Source organism: Mauremys reevesii, linkage group 1 (genome assembly GCF_016161935.1).
Source record: "Mauremys reevesii isolate NIE-2019 linkage group 1, ASM1616193v1, whole genome shotgun sequence".
Taxonomy (NCBI): domain Eukaryota; kingdom Metazoa; phylum Chordata; order Testudines; family Geoemydidae; genus Mauremys; species Mauremys reevesii.
The window spans coordinates 225,705,397-225,722,346 of record NC_052623.1 but is presented as its reverse complement, the minus strand read 5'-3'; the positions used below and the strand labels follow the sequence as shown (position 1 = coordinate 225,722,346).

At 52.6% G+C, this 16,950-nt stretch overlaps 1 protein-coding gene across 4 annotated transcripts; it reads right to left on the bottom strand.

Moving 5' to 3' along the window:
• Positions 1-7,675: 7,675 nt before the first annotated feature.
• On the bottom strand, positions 7,676-16,848 carry LOC120383303 (protein SON-like). 4 transcript variants are annotated; one of them, XM_039501275.1, is made up of 9 exons: positions 16,370-16,848; positions 15,868-15,983; positions 15,073-15,168; positions 14,261-14,365; positions 13,775-13,910; positions 12,905-12,999; positions 12,269-12,421; positions 11,309-11,453; positions 7,676-7,731 (listed from the first exon to the last, which is right to left on the bottom strand). In XM_039501275.1, the coding sequence occupies exons 1-8, from the start codon at positions 16,710-16,712 to the stop codon at positions 11,352-11,354; spliced, it is 1,146 nt and encodes a 381-aa protein (XP_039357209.1). In that variant the 5' UTR covers positions 16,713-16,848; the 3' UTR covers positions 7,676-7,731; positions 11,309-11,351. The 4 variants fall into 4 exon arrangements, with proteins under 4 accessions (XP_039357209.1, XP_039357217.1, XP_039357198.1 ...); XM_039501283.1 differs by lacking the exon at positions 7,676-7,731 and adding an exon at positions 7,806-7,894; XM_039501264.1 differs by lacking the exons at positions 7,676-7,731; positions 11,309-11,453 and having other exon boundaries at positions 11,874-12,421.
• Between the last annotated feature and the right edge of the window lie 102 nt (positions 16,849-16,950).

Here is a 16,950-nt window from a genome sequence, read left to right as displayed (position 1 = left end):
GCCACACTCTGACCAGCTGAACTAGGCAAGCCATGGGAAGCTTCTCAAGGTCTTCCCCTGGTGTGGGCTTGGATGCGAAAAGCACCTGGACGTTCATCAGCGGTTGCAAGAAGTGTGCCTAGTAGGAGTAGCGATGGGGCTGTAGCTTTCCACATCATCTCAATTTGGGCAGCTTTCCATTCCCCTTTTCTGTGTAATGTCCCTGCCACAGGTTTCACTTGCGGAGCTGTACAACTCTGGCAGGGTGGCCATTTAGAACTCTTTTCCTTGCTTTTCTTTTTCGACTGGCCCCAGCGTTAGGACCGTTTGGGTGTTTCAGAGTGTGTGTGTGTGTGTGTGTTTTCCCATTTGGGGGCATTTGGAAGTTTGGAAGGGGAGCCGAAAGAGGAGTCATTTTCACAAGAAAGTTGGCTTTCTGCACAGGTAGGGCCCTTGGCCGTAAAGCTTAGCTCCGTCAGTGCGTCTGCATGGGGTTCCTCCAGTGCCTCAAGAGCCTGTGCTAAACTCTCGGTATGGGCGTTTGGCTTCCGCTAGTCAGAGTGCCGTGCCTGCGTCTTCCCTGGGTCTTCCCAGGGCCGGCTCCCGTGAGGCGCGCATAATTTTGGAGGAAAGGGGTAGAAGAGAAAGCAAGTGAAGCTGACTTAGAGTGGTGGTGCCCCTGGGCGGAGTGGTGGTCCTGCTCCTTCCTGTCTGAGGTGTGGGCTCGAGTGTGGGCTTGGGGGGTCTGGCTGTGGGCAGTGGGAGGATGGTGTCCAGGGAAGTCCCAAAGATCACCCTGCGCCGGCGGAGTGTGAAGCCTCTCGCCTAGGTTGGGGTGCCGAGTATTAAGCTGTGGCCGATACCCTTGTGATCCCCATGATGAACCCCTTGATCTACAGCCTGAGGAACAAGGAGGTGAAGGATGCTCTGAGGAGGACAATACACCAGAAAATTATTCCTTGCTGTATGTAAATATGGGGGCTGGTTTTTCTGATCAGTACTGGAGTGCAGATATGAGCTAGTTCTCGCTCATTAAGTCATTGTGCAGAAATTTCTATCATGTGATTTACATGAGAAAACAATATGGAAATGGAACTTGAGCCCGATAATGAGGGAAGGCACCATGTTCCTTGAAAAACAGTGTCCAGTAACTGTGTTACATCTTCTCCTTTATGCACTGATATGTAATTTCTGCAATATAGGCATCTCCCCCTGCTTGTTCCACTACCTTTTAACTATGTTGGTTAACTTAGCAGAGGATATAAAGAGGAGATGCTCAGACTGTAATTATTTCCATTTGCCACCGCCATTCTCACAGCCCCCACTTAAAATCACTGTACAATTAAATAAAGGGAGGTGCACATGGAGAGGTGTTTTTATAGATAGATATTCAGACAGATGGTTCTGTTCTGGGACAGAGAGGTAGACACTAGACAGACAGATGTTTTTCTATGGGGATAGACAGACAGAGACATGGTTATGTCTGGGGTTAAATAGACAGAAACACATCATTAGACAGACACAGGAGAAAGGAAGGATGGTCCAGACTTTATCGCACTTGCCTAAGACTTGAGGGGTCTGAGTTTCAATTCCGCCTCCACTGCAAACTTCCTTTGTGACCTTGAGCAAATCACTTTGGGCCCGATTTTTTAAAGGGATTTCAGTTCCTAATTCCCATTGATTTCAATGGGATTTATGAGGCCTAAATACCTTTTAAAAAATCTGGGTTTAGTCTCCCTTTGCCTCTGTTTGTCCCTTGTAATATGGAGGTAAGAGGGGGAGTGTTGTAAGCAAGACGCTAGAAGTGATTCTTCTGCCCTACTCCACGCTGATTAGGCCTCAACTGGAGTTTTGTGTCCAGTTCTGGGCACCACTTTTCAGGAAAGATGTGGACCAATTGCAGAGAGTCTAGATAATAGCGACAAAAACACGAGTACCATGTCTCCGTGTGGCTCGCAGAAGCAGCAGCACATCCCCCATCTGGCCTCTATTCATAAGGAAATCCAGGAGGCGCCACACGCTGCCTGTGCCCCAAGCACCGCCCCTGCAACTCCCATTGGCTGGGAACCAAAGCAAATGGGAGCTCCAGGGGCGGTGCCTGCAGACGGGGCCGTTTGCCCACCCCTGGGCTAAGGGCACACAGTGTTCACAGTTACATGGCCCATGATGCTAACCACCATCACTATCTTGTTAAGTCTTCAAACAAACCCCTTCGTGCTTCCTCCCATTCTGCCCCCCGCACTCGGGAGGAGCTCCCTGTAAACATCAGGAAAACGACCTCCTCAACCCAGGGACTGTTTGACTCTTTAATTATTCCCTGTCCAGCAGGCTTGTCATCTCCTTATGAACTTGCTGCCACAATGTACCAGTTCTATGGGATGCTTTGCTGGGTGCAGGTTGTGATCCCACCGTGTTCATCTTAGGCAACTTTTGTGAGTCAGACCTGGCCTGCTTGATAATACCTGGCAGTGACTTTGTAGCACACATTGTCTTTTCAGTTACGGTAACCTCTTCACACACCTCAATGCTCTCAAGTGGGATCTCCCTATGGCATTCAGGCCTCAGATCAGGAACAGGGGCTGTCTTACAATCCTCTGCACAGAATATCATCTTGACAACAGCTTCACTGTTGTGATGCACTTTTAACCTGTTTATATGCACAGTCCGAGGTGCGTCCCTGCTGTGGGGCCTATGTACATTGCAGGTAACAGCGTGACCCCTCCCTACCACCTCAGAAGGCCCCTCTCATCAGTTTTGCAATTTGTATTTTTCCACAAGGAATAACACCAGCAGCAGATCCCCTGCATCAAATGGTCGCTCACAAGGAGAGCAGAACCCCCTTTTATCCCATCAAATTGGGACCAGGGCCAGATTGGTTAACCAAAACGTCGGATAATCGGATGAATGGGAAAGTGCCAGGCTGCAGCACCATCTGGATACCATAGGAGAGATTACCCTCTTCTGGACCTCTGTGCGCTGGCTGTTGGGTTAATACGGAGAACCAGATAATAGAGGTTCAGATAAACAGGGTTCTACTGTAGTGTGATCATCCCATTCTTTCTGAGCTGCTTGGCTTCTCGTGAGGTTTTGCATCACTATTCCAATCATGGATTTAGGGAAACCTAATTTAGGCTCTTCTCTGTGAAAAGGAAAGGAAAAGTGAAGCGCTTCAGTAAGACCAACGCTACCAGAATGAAATGGTTCCATGTTTTTGTTTCAAAAGGACATTTGGCTTCATAAGTTTATTTTATTTTGGATGAGATTGTGCCTTTCATGTTTTGTGGCACACAAGCAGGCAAGTTAGAGAAAATATAAAATACTCTTGCTGGAAGTTCGCAATGTCTCGCTAATTTGTTTCTTAGGAGCCAGAACACCACATAAGAACCCAAGAATCAGAAGGAGAGAACATAGGCTACTGCCTATAACAGAGAGGCACAACTCACTGGGTACCTGCTGACTGGCTGCTGCTACCACCCCCCCAATTGTGGGCTGTCCTACCGAGCTCCCTAGCATGCAAGGATGTCCAGGAACCCTGCCCAAAATTTAAAGTCATAGTATTCAATTTTAACACAACCACAAATACACCAGAGCATCCACATTTTCTGTTTTACAAGGTCTCTCCTCTTTTGGAACCCTTGTTTCTAAATATGCCATGTGGGATTTGAATCAAATTTCAGCGATTAATTATCAGGTGGGTGGAATCATCATTAATGCGTATTCTGTGTAGTTATGTTGTTCGCTTCTTTAGGAAATGTGTGAAAACAGGAGCACTGGGAAAGCCTGTTCTCCCCCCGCAAACACACATACACACCACACATTTGCTGCCACTGGTGCTGCCTGAGCAGTAGCATTGTGACATCAGAGATAACCCACCACTCAGCACTCCCTCCCTCCGGTTCATTTTCATACTTGGGGAGAAGGACTAGCACCCTGGCTGCCATGGCACCAGCTACCTTTGACAACTGGTTGCCCCCTTGTTACCAGAACATCACAGACAGGAAGTTTGTAATGAAACAGGGCCTGATCTGGATAACCAGGACAGCCCCTGCTGTGCTCAGTGGGGTTTGTGCTGTGGTACGGTGCTGTGTTCCTTCGTAAAGGGCAGGTGTTTGCTACTCTCTTCAGTAAGGCCTAGGTGAAAACAAGATGAAAAATTCCTGCTTTTTTTCTTGGATATTGTTTATCTGCTTCTTGCTCATTCAGGGTTACAGCTGAGAAGTGTCACTGACCCTGAAGTTGCATAAAATGAGTTTTGTTTTAATGCAGTTTAATGACTTTCAATACTCTGATCAGCACAGCACTGAGTGGTGAAACAGGGATTGTCACCAAGATAACAATAGCAATAAAATATATACTGAACCAACACATGAGTAAGAGCTTCATTGTTTAAACAGCATGTAGAGGTGCAGACTTACCCCCACGGTGCCTCCTGCTGGTGACTTCTGGGAATTAGCTCATTCCAGCTCCAGAGCACCCTCTGCAGGCCAGTGATCTGCCTGTCCTCTGGCCCTTGTGCCCCTCCCTGGACCCAGTGCCCCTTTAGCAGGGGTGCTGCCCTCTGGCAGTAACCCCTTTCTGTCAGGGCCTCCACCTTTTATCTCCACCTCACCTCAGTATCAGGCTACTGCCAGTCATCCATCTAACCCCAACACCCTGGGGCAGACTGCAGTATCAGCCACTCATCACTGGCAAGGAGGGTTTGGACCTGCTGCCTTGGCCTACCCCTGCGCTGCCCTCTACAACCCCCAGTACCACTTTGGCTTCTGCTAGGCCACAGCCTGGGGCTTTCCAGGCTTGAGCTCCCCAGCTCCTCTGCCTTTCCCCAGCCCTGCTCAACTCAGGTACCCTGTCTCTAGCTCCCTGCTGCCAGGCACATCTCCCTCTACAGACAGAGTGAGAGTGAGCCTTCCAGCTTCCCTGGCCTTCTTATAAGGCCCTGTTGCTCATTTTGGGGCGTGGCCCCAGCTGCAGCCACTTCCCCCAATCAGCCAGGGTTTTACCTTGCCCAGCCCCAGCCCTCAGCAGGGCTTTTCCAACCCCTTCCAGGCTGGAGCGGGTGGTCACCTTGTTACACAGCACAGAGATAAAAGATTTTCTTTCTATGAACAAAGGAAATTAACAAACAAAACCCCCTTCATTTAACATTACTTACGTTTGCTTTCATCAATAAAATCATTAGGAAATACAAAGTCAAGGTTTTTAAACAGCATGGAAAGGTTACAAAGTGAAGCATTCTCAGACTAGCAAATGTCCAAAGACGTGTTGCCCTGGCACCCTCAATTCAGTCCTCTTGTGCATTTGCAGGATGATGCAGACTTTAATGACATGATCCCATAGTATTTTTTTCCCACGGGACCCCTGCCTTATTCAGTGCACAGGGTTTTCTTCTCTGGGGCTGTGTATTGAAGGAGACTGTTGCCTGTAGGATCCCTGCCTCATTTCTTGCAGAGTTAACATTGCACAGGCAATGCTCATTCTGGTATTTCCTAACTTGAGAGTGCTTCACTTTGCAGCCTTTTAGTCCTTTGTGCATTTCCTAATGTTTATAGCTTGCTTTACTGAGGAGAACAGTCTTTATGACAAAGGGTTTGGTTATTTTTGTGTGTGTGTGATGTCTCCATTATTTATCTAGTCAGTGTCACTAGTGTGCGCTTTACAAGACAGAGAAAGTAAGGACACTCCCTGATACAAAGCCCCTATGATCTAAGGAAGACTGACACATACAAAGAAAGCAGGATATGTAAGAACTAGGACGTTCTTTCTTTCTTTTGATGAATAGTCATTTATTTATTATGAATGATTATTATGATTAAAGAAAGGGTGGTGGGTTGGGGAACTTGTGTGGCACATGCAGCTGATCTGAAGTGCCACGCAGTGCTAGGTTTTGGGTAGCATGCGCACTCACAATGGCAAAGAGCCTTTTCAGAACTCTGATGCAATCTTCTCTTGATGCTCATCATCTATGGTGGCCTTTAACCTTAGTCTCATCTCAAGTTCTTTCCACCTATGGAATGCTCTCTGGTGATTTGCTGCCTTCTTATGGCATGCCAAATTTCTAGCCAGATTTTTCCAGTCCTTTGTTCCTGTAGAACGCAATGTGGCTGGGACATTAGACAGGAGGAATTTGCAACAAAAATAGTATGCAGCATTCTGGGTTTTTGAGTACCTCAGCCATGGCCTCTCCACTTTGTCTCCATTGGGGATTTCACACCAGGAATGTGTTGGATGGAAACTTCTATTTTCATTGTCTTTGGGGAACATGAAGTTTTTCACTTGCTGTGGCCCAGGCAATACAAGGAAGTCCCTCAGGCTACTGCTCAAGTGGGTCCACAGTCCTGGATCATCTAGACTTAAGGAACTAAACTCAGCAGCAGCTGTTTCTTGCATCTCCACCAAACTCTTCTCTGAGCTACACTTTTCTTCAGGAATGTGCATGGTTACATCCATTTGAGATGGAGATAAGGATGCTGCAGTAGCTGCCAGGTCACCTGCACTCTGACTAACTGGAAGATCAGGCATCTCCACTCTCATCCTCACTGGGGCCGGAAGGCTCACCGTGAACATTTGTGTCTCTGTATCTCAGGAGAGCTCCTTCCTGCTTAGACAGAAAAGCTTCCTTTGCTTTCTTTCCTTTTCTGAATGCTGCCCCAGAGGGGCGTTTTCTTCTTTCACTCATGACTGCTGTTCTGTGCCAGCTAGAGTGGCTCTCAACACTCCGTTGAAGGGGACAAATAAGCGGGCTGGTAGCAGGGTCTGAGTGAGGGAAGATATCAGCGTCTTAAGGGCCTACTCGGCTCCTACTTCTTCAGTTGACTGCCTGTTCTCCTCAAGCGGGTTCAGGGAAGCAGCAGGAAACAGGAAGCTCCCTGACAAGCTGGTGTTAATCAGTCCAGACTCCTGGGGGTGCTCGAGAGGTACATAAGAGGCGCCTTCTCCTCTCTCTCCCTGCAGCTCCTGTTGCTTTCTGTTATTCCCTCTCCCCTTTTCTCCTGTCTGCCTGTTATGTCTCTTGTGCCCCCCTTCCTGCAGCACAGCACTCCACCATCTCTGTGTGTCTTGAGCAGAGACAAAACATATGCACCAGCACCAGACACAATTTTCTACACTCTAGGTCCTAGTGGTGCCCTCCCACAGTCTGGCACCTGAGGCAGCTGCCTCAGTTCGCCTCATGGTAAGGCCAGCCCTGTCCTGTGGGCACGGAGAACCTAACTCCTCTTGAGGTCAGCCAGGGAGGCTGGATGTGCACATTGCAGGAAATAGATGGTCAGGGCAGCATAATCCACTGAAAAAACCGTGACTTGCTAATTGCAACCCAGGCTCTCACTGTGTGACTCTTTGTCCTGCCTCTGTTGGCTGGAGCATGAGCAGAGCTTTCTGAGACAGCTGCTGCGGCTGTGGCCAGCCATCGAAGCACGTTTCCCATCGTCTCTCTTCTGGCTGTGGATGTTTGACTGCAGCAGCCCCGCAGAGGTCCCAGCCTCGCTCTCTAATGTCCATTCTCCCCTTGCTTGCATGGCACTTCATGGACCATTGAGTAGCCTCAGGAAAACATCCCAGCTGTGGACACAGGCACCAGCGCCGATTCCCCAAGCCAAAGTCCCCTTTGCAATCCAGGGAAACAGCCTGGGTTGTCCGGAGCGCAGGGTGTGGCCCATGGTGACTGCAGACCCTGCCCCTGCTGCACAGCGACTCCTGGGACCCCTCTAGCCCATCAGCACTCGGCTCTCCCGCATTCTGCTGAGTGGCTGAGATCTGGGGGAACAGAAACCCTTTGCTAGAGACGGAAAATTTCCTCCCAGGAACACTCTGTCAGTGGCTGCCAGAGGCCATCCCTGTGAAACCCCAAATGTGCAGCCCCTCGGATTCCCACAGGGGAGATCTCAGCTCATTCACTTGTCACCCATGGCCGCAGTCTCTGATAGGGGGAATGAAGAGGGTATTTTTTGCCAATGGTCCCTTCTACAGTGCCCATAATGGGAGGAGGTTTGGCCTTGTGATGTGAGGCTCGGGTCTGAGAATCAGGGCTCCTGGGTTCTGGGGCTCTGGAATGGGGTGTGGTCTAGTGGGTTGAGCTGGATTTGTTGACAGTGAGTATGAAAGTATGAAAGAAACGTGTTTTTTAAAAAAAAACCAAGCCCCAAGACATTCATTGATATCTGCAAAGGGCCCCCCGCTTGGAAATGGGTACTGTTCAATACTCTAAGAAGGCCCCACAGAAAAAAATTATTTTAACTTACAGAAAAAAAGAAAGAAAAAATAAAGCCCTGTTGTGCAGACAACTTGGTTCCCCCACCCCAGATCACCACAGGGTGTGCTATGGGAGGGATGCCTAAAGTCCTTAAGGATCTATTAGTTCAGAGCTGTGGGGATTAAATTAACCTGCTAGCTACTATGCTGAAGTCTGTTTGAAACAATGGGCTAAGATGGTATAAAAACCTCAGGTCTGTTGGAGACTGTCCTTTTCAACAGAAACTTACTTGAAAGGCTGCTGGATGGCAGACAGAGGTAAGGCTTGCTGGCTTGAACTCTGAAACTATATATTGTATAATGCCACTCTGCCCAGGCTGTCTTAGCAAAATAATCTATCTTTATTGCAGCGTGATCTGCTTAGCATGGAACCAGTAACTTTAAGCTGCAGGTCACCACCAGGCCAAGGTAAAAACCATTTTAACTATAGTTGTGCTTAATACTGTTTTAAAAAACTTTAGGTATTACACAGTTTGTATAGGGATTTGGTGGTAATAGTAACTAACATTTTTGCTTGTTCTTTAACCTGAAGGCCCAAACACACATTGGGGAGAACAGAACAAGCATGTGCCTGCAACACATGATCCCTTAGTGAAAGGGAACTTTTTTGCAACTGACTTTTAAATGCATGGCGGGGGGGGAGTTATTGAAAAGTATATGGAGGCAAACTTGGTTTGGTGTGTTTCTAAAGCTGCTGATTTGTGTGTGAGAGGGGTCTGTGCAAGGCATAGGTGTAGGGTTTAAAAGTACTTGGTTTGTTTCAAACCAACAGGGTTTTTTTCTTGTGCAAAATGTGGTTTGAAATGGATTTTAAAAGCAGTTTGTTTTTTATTCTGCAAAATGAGATGTATTTTAAATAATGTTTTTGAGATTTTTGTTGTTTGTTTGTTGTTTTTTGTCTTGTTTTTTAAGTGGCAGAAATAAACTCAAAACCTGTGTTTGTCGTACAGCCTGAAACGGATGATTTGTTTTAAAGCTGTGACTTTTTAAACAGAAAAACACCCTAATGAATATTTAGTTTTTAAGTTTACAAGACGGTTTCATGTGTTTTATAATAATGCTGTTTGCTCCACAGTACGGTGAAAACATGAGAGATCCTTAGAGCAGGGGGAAAACAAGCTCACAAGAAAAGGGAAAGAGACAGCTGAAAGGGAAACTTCACCAGCATCAGTGACTGATGGATGGATGAAGCCCAGTAAATATATTTTGCTTATTGGTTGGGTTGTTCTATGAGGTTTTGTATTTTAAGTGAATACATAGGTGTGGGTGAGAAAGATGGTAAAGTTCAGTTTTATAAAATGGTTCCCCCCACTCCACATAGGCATGGACAACTTTTCTGACAATGCTTAGTCAGGGCTACAAGGACACCTCCTCCAGAACCGCCAAAGAACCAGGCAGGAATCTGCTTTGAGACCTTTAACAACCCAAAACAGCACAAGAGTGCAAATGAAGCATCCAGGCAGTCCAAACCTCATATCTGTCAAACCCAAGGGCAAAACAAGAGTCTGGTAAAAAAAACAACCCCACAACTACAACTCCAGTTCCTCAGCGGCCACTGCCACACCAAACCCTGAGAAAACGCCCACATTCACGAACCCAGAGCATGCACTCGAGGGGCTCTGAACATGCGCAGAACCACACACATTCACAAACCCGGAGCACGCGCTCGAGGGGCTCTGAATGTGCACAGAACCACACACATTCACAAGTCCGGAGCATGTGCTCTAGGGGTTGTGAATAAAACACCAAGGACTGACAAACCATTCTCCCCAAACCATAAGCTCATCACCGCTCCCCTATATTCTAGTATTTGGGAACAGTTTGATGGTTCATTCAGAAAACTGATGGGGGCTGTGTCCCCGGGGGGCTAAAAGAACGGCATTCTAAAAAGAGCTGGGAAAAATCTGACGTTTCGCTCAGAACACTGGTGACCTCTGTATCCTCAGGGGCCTAACGATCGACCGCAACTCGCTTACTGGATGCTGAAACGAGTCTGTTCTTCAAAGAACCGACTTAGCCAAATACTAAAAGGCTAAACCTGCAGGGAGCCCAGAGCCCTTTAAATTCCCCCCTGCAGCTCCAGGAGCCGGGCTGGGGCTGGGATTTAAAGGGCTCACAGCAGGGGTGAAAGTAACTTCCAGGACTTACCGGTACTGCCGGAGTCCTGAGGGGGTATGGCCTCAACCGGAAGAGGCGGGGCCTCTCAAGATTTAAAGGTCCTGGAGCACCGGCTGTGGCTGGGAGCCGCAGGGCTTTTAAATCAACCCGAGGCTCAGGGGCAAATTAAAGGGCCCGGGGGGTCTGGCCACCGCGGAGCCCCGAGCGCTTTAAATTCCCCCCGCAGCTCTGGCAGCTGGGTTTGGGCGTGGATTTAAAGGGCCCAGAGCTCCCATGGCTGCGGGGAGCCTGAGCCTTGCCGGGCTGGGGCCGGGATTTGAAGGGCCTGGAGCTCCTGCCGCTGAGGGGACTCCCGAGCCCTTTAATTCCCGGCCCCAACCCGGCTGCCGGAGCTGCGGGGGGTGGGGAGGGCAGATTTAAAGGGCTCTGGGCTCTGCGCAGCTGTGGGAGCTCCGGACTCTTTAAATCCACGCCTGAACCCAGCTGCCAGAGCTCTGGGGGGAATTTAAAGCGCTCGGGGCTCCGCGGCGGCTAGACCTCCACCCACCCGCCCCAGGGTGTTAGGGCGGAGTTTCATTCCTGGCTGGGAAGGGTTCAGATACCAGGTGGGTGGATTCGGCCCCAGGTGGGGGATGGTCGGACATTCGCTGCGTCAGGGGTGACACGGGGCCATGAGAAGGTCTGAGCAGTGACGATGGGGGAGGGGCTCCATGTCAGGCCACCCCTCCCAGACTGCAATGGCTGTTGAGCATAACCCCTGGTTCTGCGGATGCTCTCATTTCTGGGCCAGCCCCACAGCCTGATTCTTCCGAACCAGTATCTGGCCTGGCCCCAGTTCCAGGGGTCGGGGTGGGGCAGGGTGTCCAGAGCGAGGTGCTCGGCCTTGGTTTCTCTCAGTGCTGCGGGCTCTATGGCCGCTCCCCCCAGCCCTCCCCCCCCCAGGCACAGTGAGACAGAGCAGTACCTGCGGCAGGGGGTGGGAGCTGGTCATGCAAAGTGGGGGGTCTTCAATGCTGCCCCACGGAGCACAGCCCCTGCAGTGCTTCAGGCACCTGGCCCAAGATCCTGATGTTAAATAGATGTACCATGATGTTGGCTGTAATGTCCTCCTGTTGCAAGGGAACAAGGATCAATCAGAGACTCCCACACCCACGAGAACGAAGGGTATTAAGGCACCAGGAGCCAGCAAAATTTCCTCCCCATATCTGAGGGATGGATTTCCCCCGCCCAACCCCCGAGACGAAATCTTGTCTCTTCTCTAGTGATTTCCATCCCCTCTCCCACCATTGTAGAATGAACTCCTGCCCCCAGTCCTCTCAGTCCCCCTGAGAGCTGTTCTACCTCCCAACCCATCTGGGGATTCAGCTCCACGCCCCAGAGTCCCCTCAGCCACCCTTGCCCCCTGCAGCTGAGGGGCTGGGAGGCTTTGGGCAGTAGTGCTGTGGGGTGAGAGGAAGTGGACACCTTTCCCCAAGGGATCCCCATGTCCTTAACGTGATGCCATGGGCAGTGGCTCTGGTGAATGGGGCACTTAAGCAGCCTCTGCTGACTGACTCCTCCAGTTCTCCCAGAGCAGGTGGGGGCTGGGATAACATGATACCAGAGCACTAGGAACCGGCCTGAGGCCCGGAGGGGGAGGAAAGGCTCACAGAGGTGGCTAGGGGAGTTTACAGCCCCTAGCATGAGCAATGGCTGTGTGTCGTGTTGATGTGACGCCTGTTAGGATATAGCCTTGCTGGAGAACTGGGTCTGCCCTGCTTTGAGCTGCTCAGGGGACAAGCTGGCACCGACCAATGGCACCTGCCTGGGTTCATCCTCTCCTTGCTCCCTGGTCAGCGCATGGGGATGGGATGGGAGTGATTTTCAATGGCCTGGAGGTGAAAGGCCCTGGGGGTCTCTCCCCAGGTGACCCCTCTTTGGTTACCTCGTCCTCTAGCAGCTGGCTGGCTTCCCCCACGATGGAATAGGTCAGCACCAGGCCAGCCTGGCTGACACGGAGGAGGGGATGGTGGATGGCCAGCAGCCCCGCCTGGAGGAAACTGCTCTTCTGGTCTTCGGTGAATATTTCTCCGAAGACCTAAAACCAAAAGAACCAGAGCCCTTGCAATGGCCCAGAACCAGGCTCCAAATCCCTCTAGTGTCTCACAAGGTGGAGAAGAGTCCTGGGGCAGCCAACCTTTGGGGTCCCATGGACCAGGAACCCCCTTCAGTAGGAGACTGCAGGCACTGAGGCCAAAAATAGCTCTTATGGAGCAGGATTCACCGCAGGTGCCATGAGATGCTGGGAATGTGTCTGCGCGCTCTGGAACCCAGCTCACACAGACAACACAGGAGCCCTACTGCTCCCAGCAGCGATAGCTCCTGCAGCTCACCCACTGGAAGTTCGGGGTCTTTTAGATCTGGTTCATTCCCACGCCTCGCCCCATGGACATTCCCAGGAGCCTCACATACTCTGTGGAAATAAGGAGCAGGCTCTTGCCCTGTGTCCATGACACACTCACTGCAGCAGGAGACAGCTCCACACCTGAGCTGCTGCAATGCACCGGCGGAGAGTCCTTACCTCTCCCACCCTGGCCAGGTTTCTATACCCCAGGCGCTCGGGGTCCTGGTGCCCGTCCCAGCACCACAGGTCTGGTGCCTCTCTGGTGTTGAGCCCTGGGGGAGAAAGACACACCCATTGGGGAGGTTTGGCATTCTGCTTTCAGTGCCTGTTTCCTTCTGGGTGCACACTGGCCAGGCTCCTCGTGGCATCCACGGCTCAATGGAATCGCAGGGTTCATGCCAGGCGGGTTAGTACCAGAAGGGGGATTTGTTTCAGCCATCACAGTAATCATGTGACCCTTACGGTCATTGTGCTCTGCGAGTGGGTGCCTGTTATTGGGGGTGTCTAATACTGAGAACCCCGCACACCCACTGAAGTCAGGATCTGGCCCTGGCTACCCGACTGGTGACACCCTACAAGCTTTGTGTCCGTCCCCTGTGGTGCCTGCTCCTGCCCCTGCCCTCATGATGGGCTCTTTCCCTCCATGTGTCTCAATAGCTCCGTTCCTGTCCCCTCATGAGCTGGCTGCCCCGTACAGGGTGGGCTGATTTCCCTGGGCTGGGGGACAGAGCTGGGCTCTGAGATAAAGCAGCCAATTTCCCTGGCACTTTCACACTCATCTCCCTACTTCAGAGAGAGGGGGAGAGAAAGAGTCACCATCTAAGCTGGGGTCAGTCTCAGAGGAGGGCGGCTTCTTTCTGTAGGGTCCCATTGCCCAGCAGAGGGAGTCTCAAAGGAGGGGCCTTGTTTCTATTGGGGTTCCTTTTCCCTGCTACAGTGGGTCTAAGCAGAGAGGCCTTAGTTCTAGAGGCGTCCCAATGGCCAGCTGGAGCTAGTCTCCCAGAGGCTCGTTTCCATGGGGTCCCATTGCCCAGCTGGGTTTCTTACCCCTCTTCTGGAGCAGGAGCCTCTGCAGCCAATATATCCCACCCCTGGCTTGCCGACTGATGTCACTGGCTGGGTGGGATATGTAGAGACCCAGCTGCAGCACGAATTCACCTGCCTTGGAGAAGGCAGAGGAGGTCTGGTGGAAGGAGGAGGAGAGGGGAATCCATCAACATTCTCCCTTCAGCTCCCCAGCGCCCCTGGACCTGAGCTCTGCTCCCACCCCTCTGTAGGAGGCGCTGGGGGAGAGGAGTGAGAGTCCTCCTCCTCTCTGCCCCCAAGGGAGCTCAGAGCAAAGGGAGCAGGGCAAGGGCCCTCTATGAGCACTCACTGCCCAGCTGCTCCAGGATAACAAGGGCCCTGAGGCCAGGCACGACCCTGCCAGCCAGCGGCCTATGGAACGCAGTCCCTTACGGACCCAGGGGGGACCAATTAGCCAGGGGATGAGGAACTTGACTCTGCAGGACGCTTGGGTCAGAGGTCACTTACGTCAAATCCAGGCAGGGAGGTGGCAAACTGGAGCAGGGCTGCGCTGGTCTGTACGGCCCTGGCTCTCTCCTGGGTGTTTTTTGACTGGAGAGAGAGATGGATGTGCTGTGGGAGAAGGAGGCAGGGGAGGGTCAGCGGGCAGGCGTACATGCTCTACAAACGAGCCTCTCCCCCTCCCCAAGGGGCTGAGACTTTGTGCTCTGGGTGGAATAGCCGAGCCCTGGTCGCAGAGCTTGAAAAGGGGGTTCGTGACACTGCCCACGTCTTGCTGGGCACAAGCTCCTTGTCTCTGCAGGCTGGGACAATGGTCAGTTGTGGGCTGGTCTATTTGCTCTGAACCCCTGATCCATGAACAGCACATCAGGATCAAGGCACATGCCCTGGACCCCAGACCCCAACTGCAAAGGCCTTGGTAGGATGGATGGAACAGCCCTGAGGACAATTCCTCCAGGAACTGCAGTGTCCCTAGGACAGAAGAGCTGATTCCCTGAGGCTCCTCCTGTATCTCAGGGTCTCCCTAGAGAGGAGCCAGTGACTTTTCTCTGAGGCTCATGTCCTGTATCTCACAGAGGTTTCAGTCTCACAGGCCCCAGCCAGGCCTGGTGCTCACTGTTAGTGCTCAATGCAACCGTGCAGAGCTCTGGCTGACAGTCCCAGCTCCTTCCCCCTTCACTGGCAGCTCTGGGAACGTGTGGCCGGCTGGGTCCAAGCTGGGAGGACACAATGGAACCATCGTTCTTCTAGTCTCTCCTTTGCTGCCCTCCCACAGAGTTCAGGGGCAATTCCACCCCAGACCGTCCCATTCTACTCACCTCCAGGAGGTGCTGCAGCTTCTCCATGGTGGGGGTCTCTGTCAGCCGGCCCCTGAGGATGGTGTCCAGGCTCCGCGAATAGCGGTTGTGCAGAGCCTGCAAGAAGAGGGATCACCCATCAGTTATGGGACATGGGGCTACACCAGTCAGGGGACAATTAGGAGGATTCTCCAGGAGCCCTGGCAAGACTCAAAAGGCACATCGTGGCCTCTCCCATTCACATCACTCCAGGGACACTTAGCAAGAGTTCATGGCCAGATGCCTGCTGCCTCGTCAATCCTTGCTCTTCGCAGTTCTCTGTGGAGGGCCTGGTACCCAGCAGAGTATGGACCAGCCAAACTGCAATGGGTGGGAGGTAGGATCCCCGGGAGAGTCCAGGCAGGAGATGAGAGAATGAGGAGAGGAGGGAAGGCTGGGATCAGCCACGGAGGGGTAACGCAATCCCTCTGAACCCCTGATCCATGAACAGCATGTCAGGATCAAGGCACATGCCCTGGACCCCAGACCCAAACCAGCTCCAGGGCTCAGGACCTCCATGGGGTTGGACAGGGAAAGCCGCCCCCTTCCCGAAACCAGTGTCGCCCTGCACAGACAGGGGTTGTAACTTGGACAGTGTCTGCGGGGACCTTGGCCTGTGTGGGACAAATGTCCCCACTTTGGGGTGCCAGATAACAGAGGAGATGTGTTCCCCCATTGGGGGTGAGGGATTCTCTGGTACAAGACCCCCTGCCTGGGTGGGGATGGAACAAGGAGCAGGACAGACTCGGTGGCAGCGCAGCTGGAGGATTTTTGTACCTCAGCTCTGCCCTGGAGGTGCTGCTGGATCACCATGATGGTATCTTCCTCAGGGGACAAATCCTCCTCCTCCTCTTCCTCCTCCTCAGCCCACGACACCTGGGCACTGGGGGTGTCTGCACCAGGGAGGGAAGGAGAAAGTTTAATCCCTTCTGCTGCTGGGGGGATGCAGTGGACAGAGAAGGCTCCATGTTTCCCCTTTCTCTGTAAGGAGCCCCATGGCAGTGAGGGCCCCACCCTGCCCCTCCCAGCGACGCCCTCAGCCCCATCAGCCTCAGGGCCCCATGGGAGTCAACCCCTCCCCCCAACATGATCAGGGGAGGCTGGAGCTCCCTGACTCCGCCCAGCATCCCCGGCCATGGGGCGTGGCTGTGCCACCCCCACTGGTTTTAGTGGGGCTCACATGGGTCAGTCCCGGCGCCTTGGCGAGCTGATGGGCACAGGGTGTTACCAGTCCCCCACCGCCCCAGTCCTCCTCCCTTTCCCCTGGGTCTCCCCTCACCTCCAAAGAGGGAGCCTTTAAACTCAGGACTGCCAGACCGCACGGAGGAGCTGCTGGTCCCGCAGGAGTATGCGGAGCTGCTGGTGTTTGTCACGCAGTCGCTCAACTCCTGCTCTGGGCTGGCAGGAGGCTCCTCGATGGCCAGGGTGGGGCTGGCGGGAGGCTCCGCAGTCGCCAGGGTGGGGCTGGCAGAAGGCTCTTCAGGGGCCAGAGTGGTACTGGCAGGAGGCTTCTCAGGGGCCAGGGTGGGGCTGGCGGGAGGCTCCTTGGTGGCCAGGGTGGTACTGGCGGGAGGCTCCTCGGGGGCCAGGGTTGGGCTGGCGCAGGGCTCCTCAGTTGCCATGGTGGTGGACGGCTCCTGCTGGGCCCTGGGGTGCAGCTCCTGGCTCCTTGGCTTCCTGCGAAGGAAGCCCCAGAGCTGCCTTCCCCGGCTCCTGCCCTCTCCTGGCTCTCTCCTCCATAGCTGAACCCGGGGCCACCTCCATTTCGGCCCAGAAGGTGCCTCAGGGTCAGCTAAGGGAGCTGGTGTCTTCCTCCTCCTCCAGCAGGCGATGCAGCTCCTCTCTTTCCCCTGGCCACAA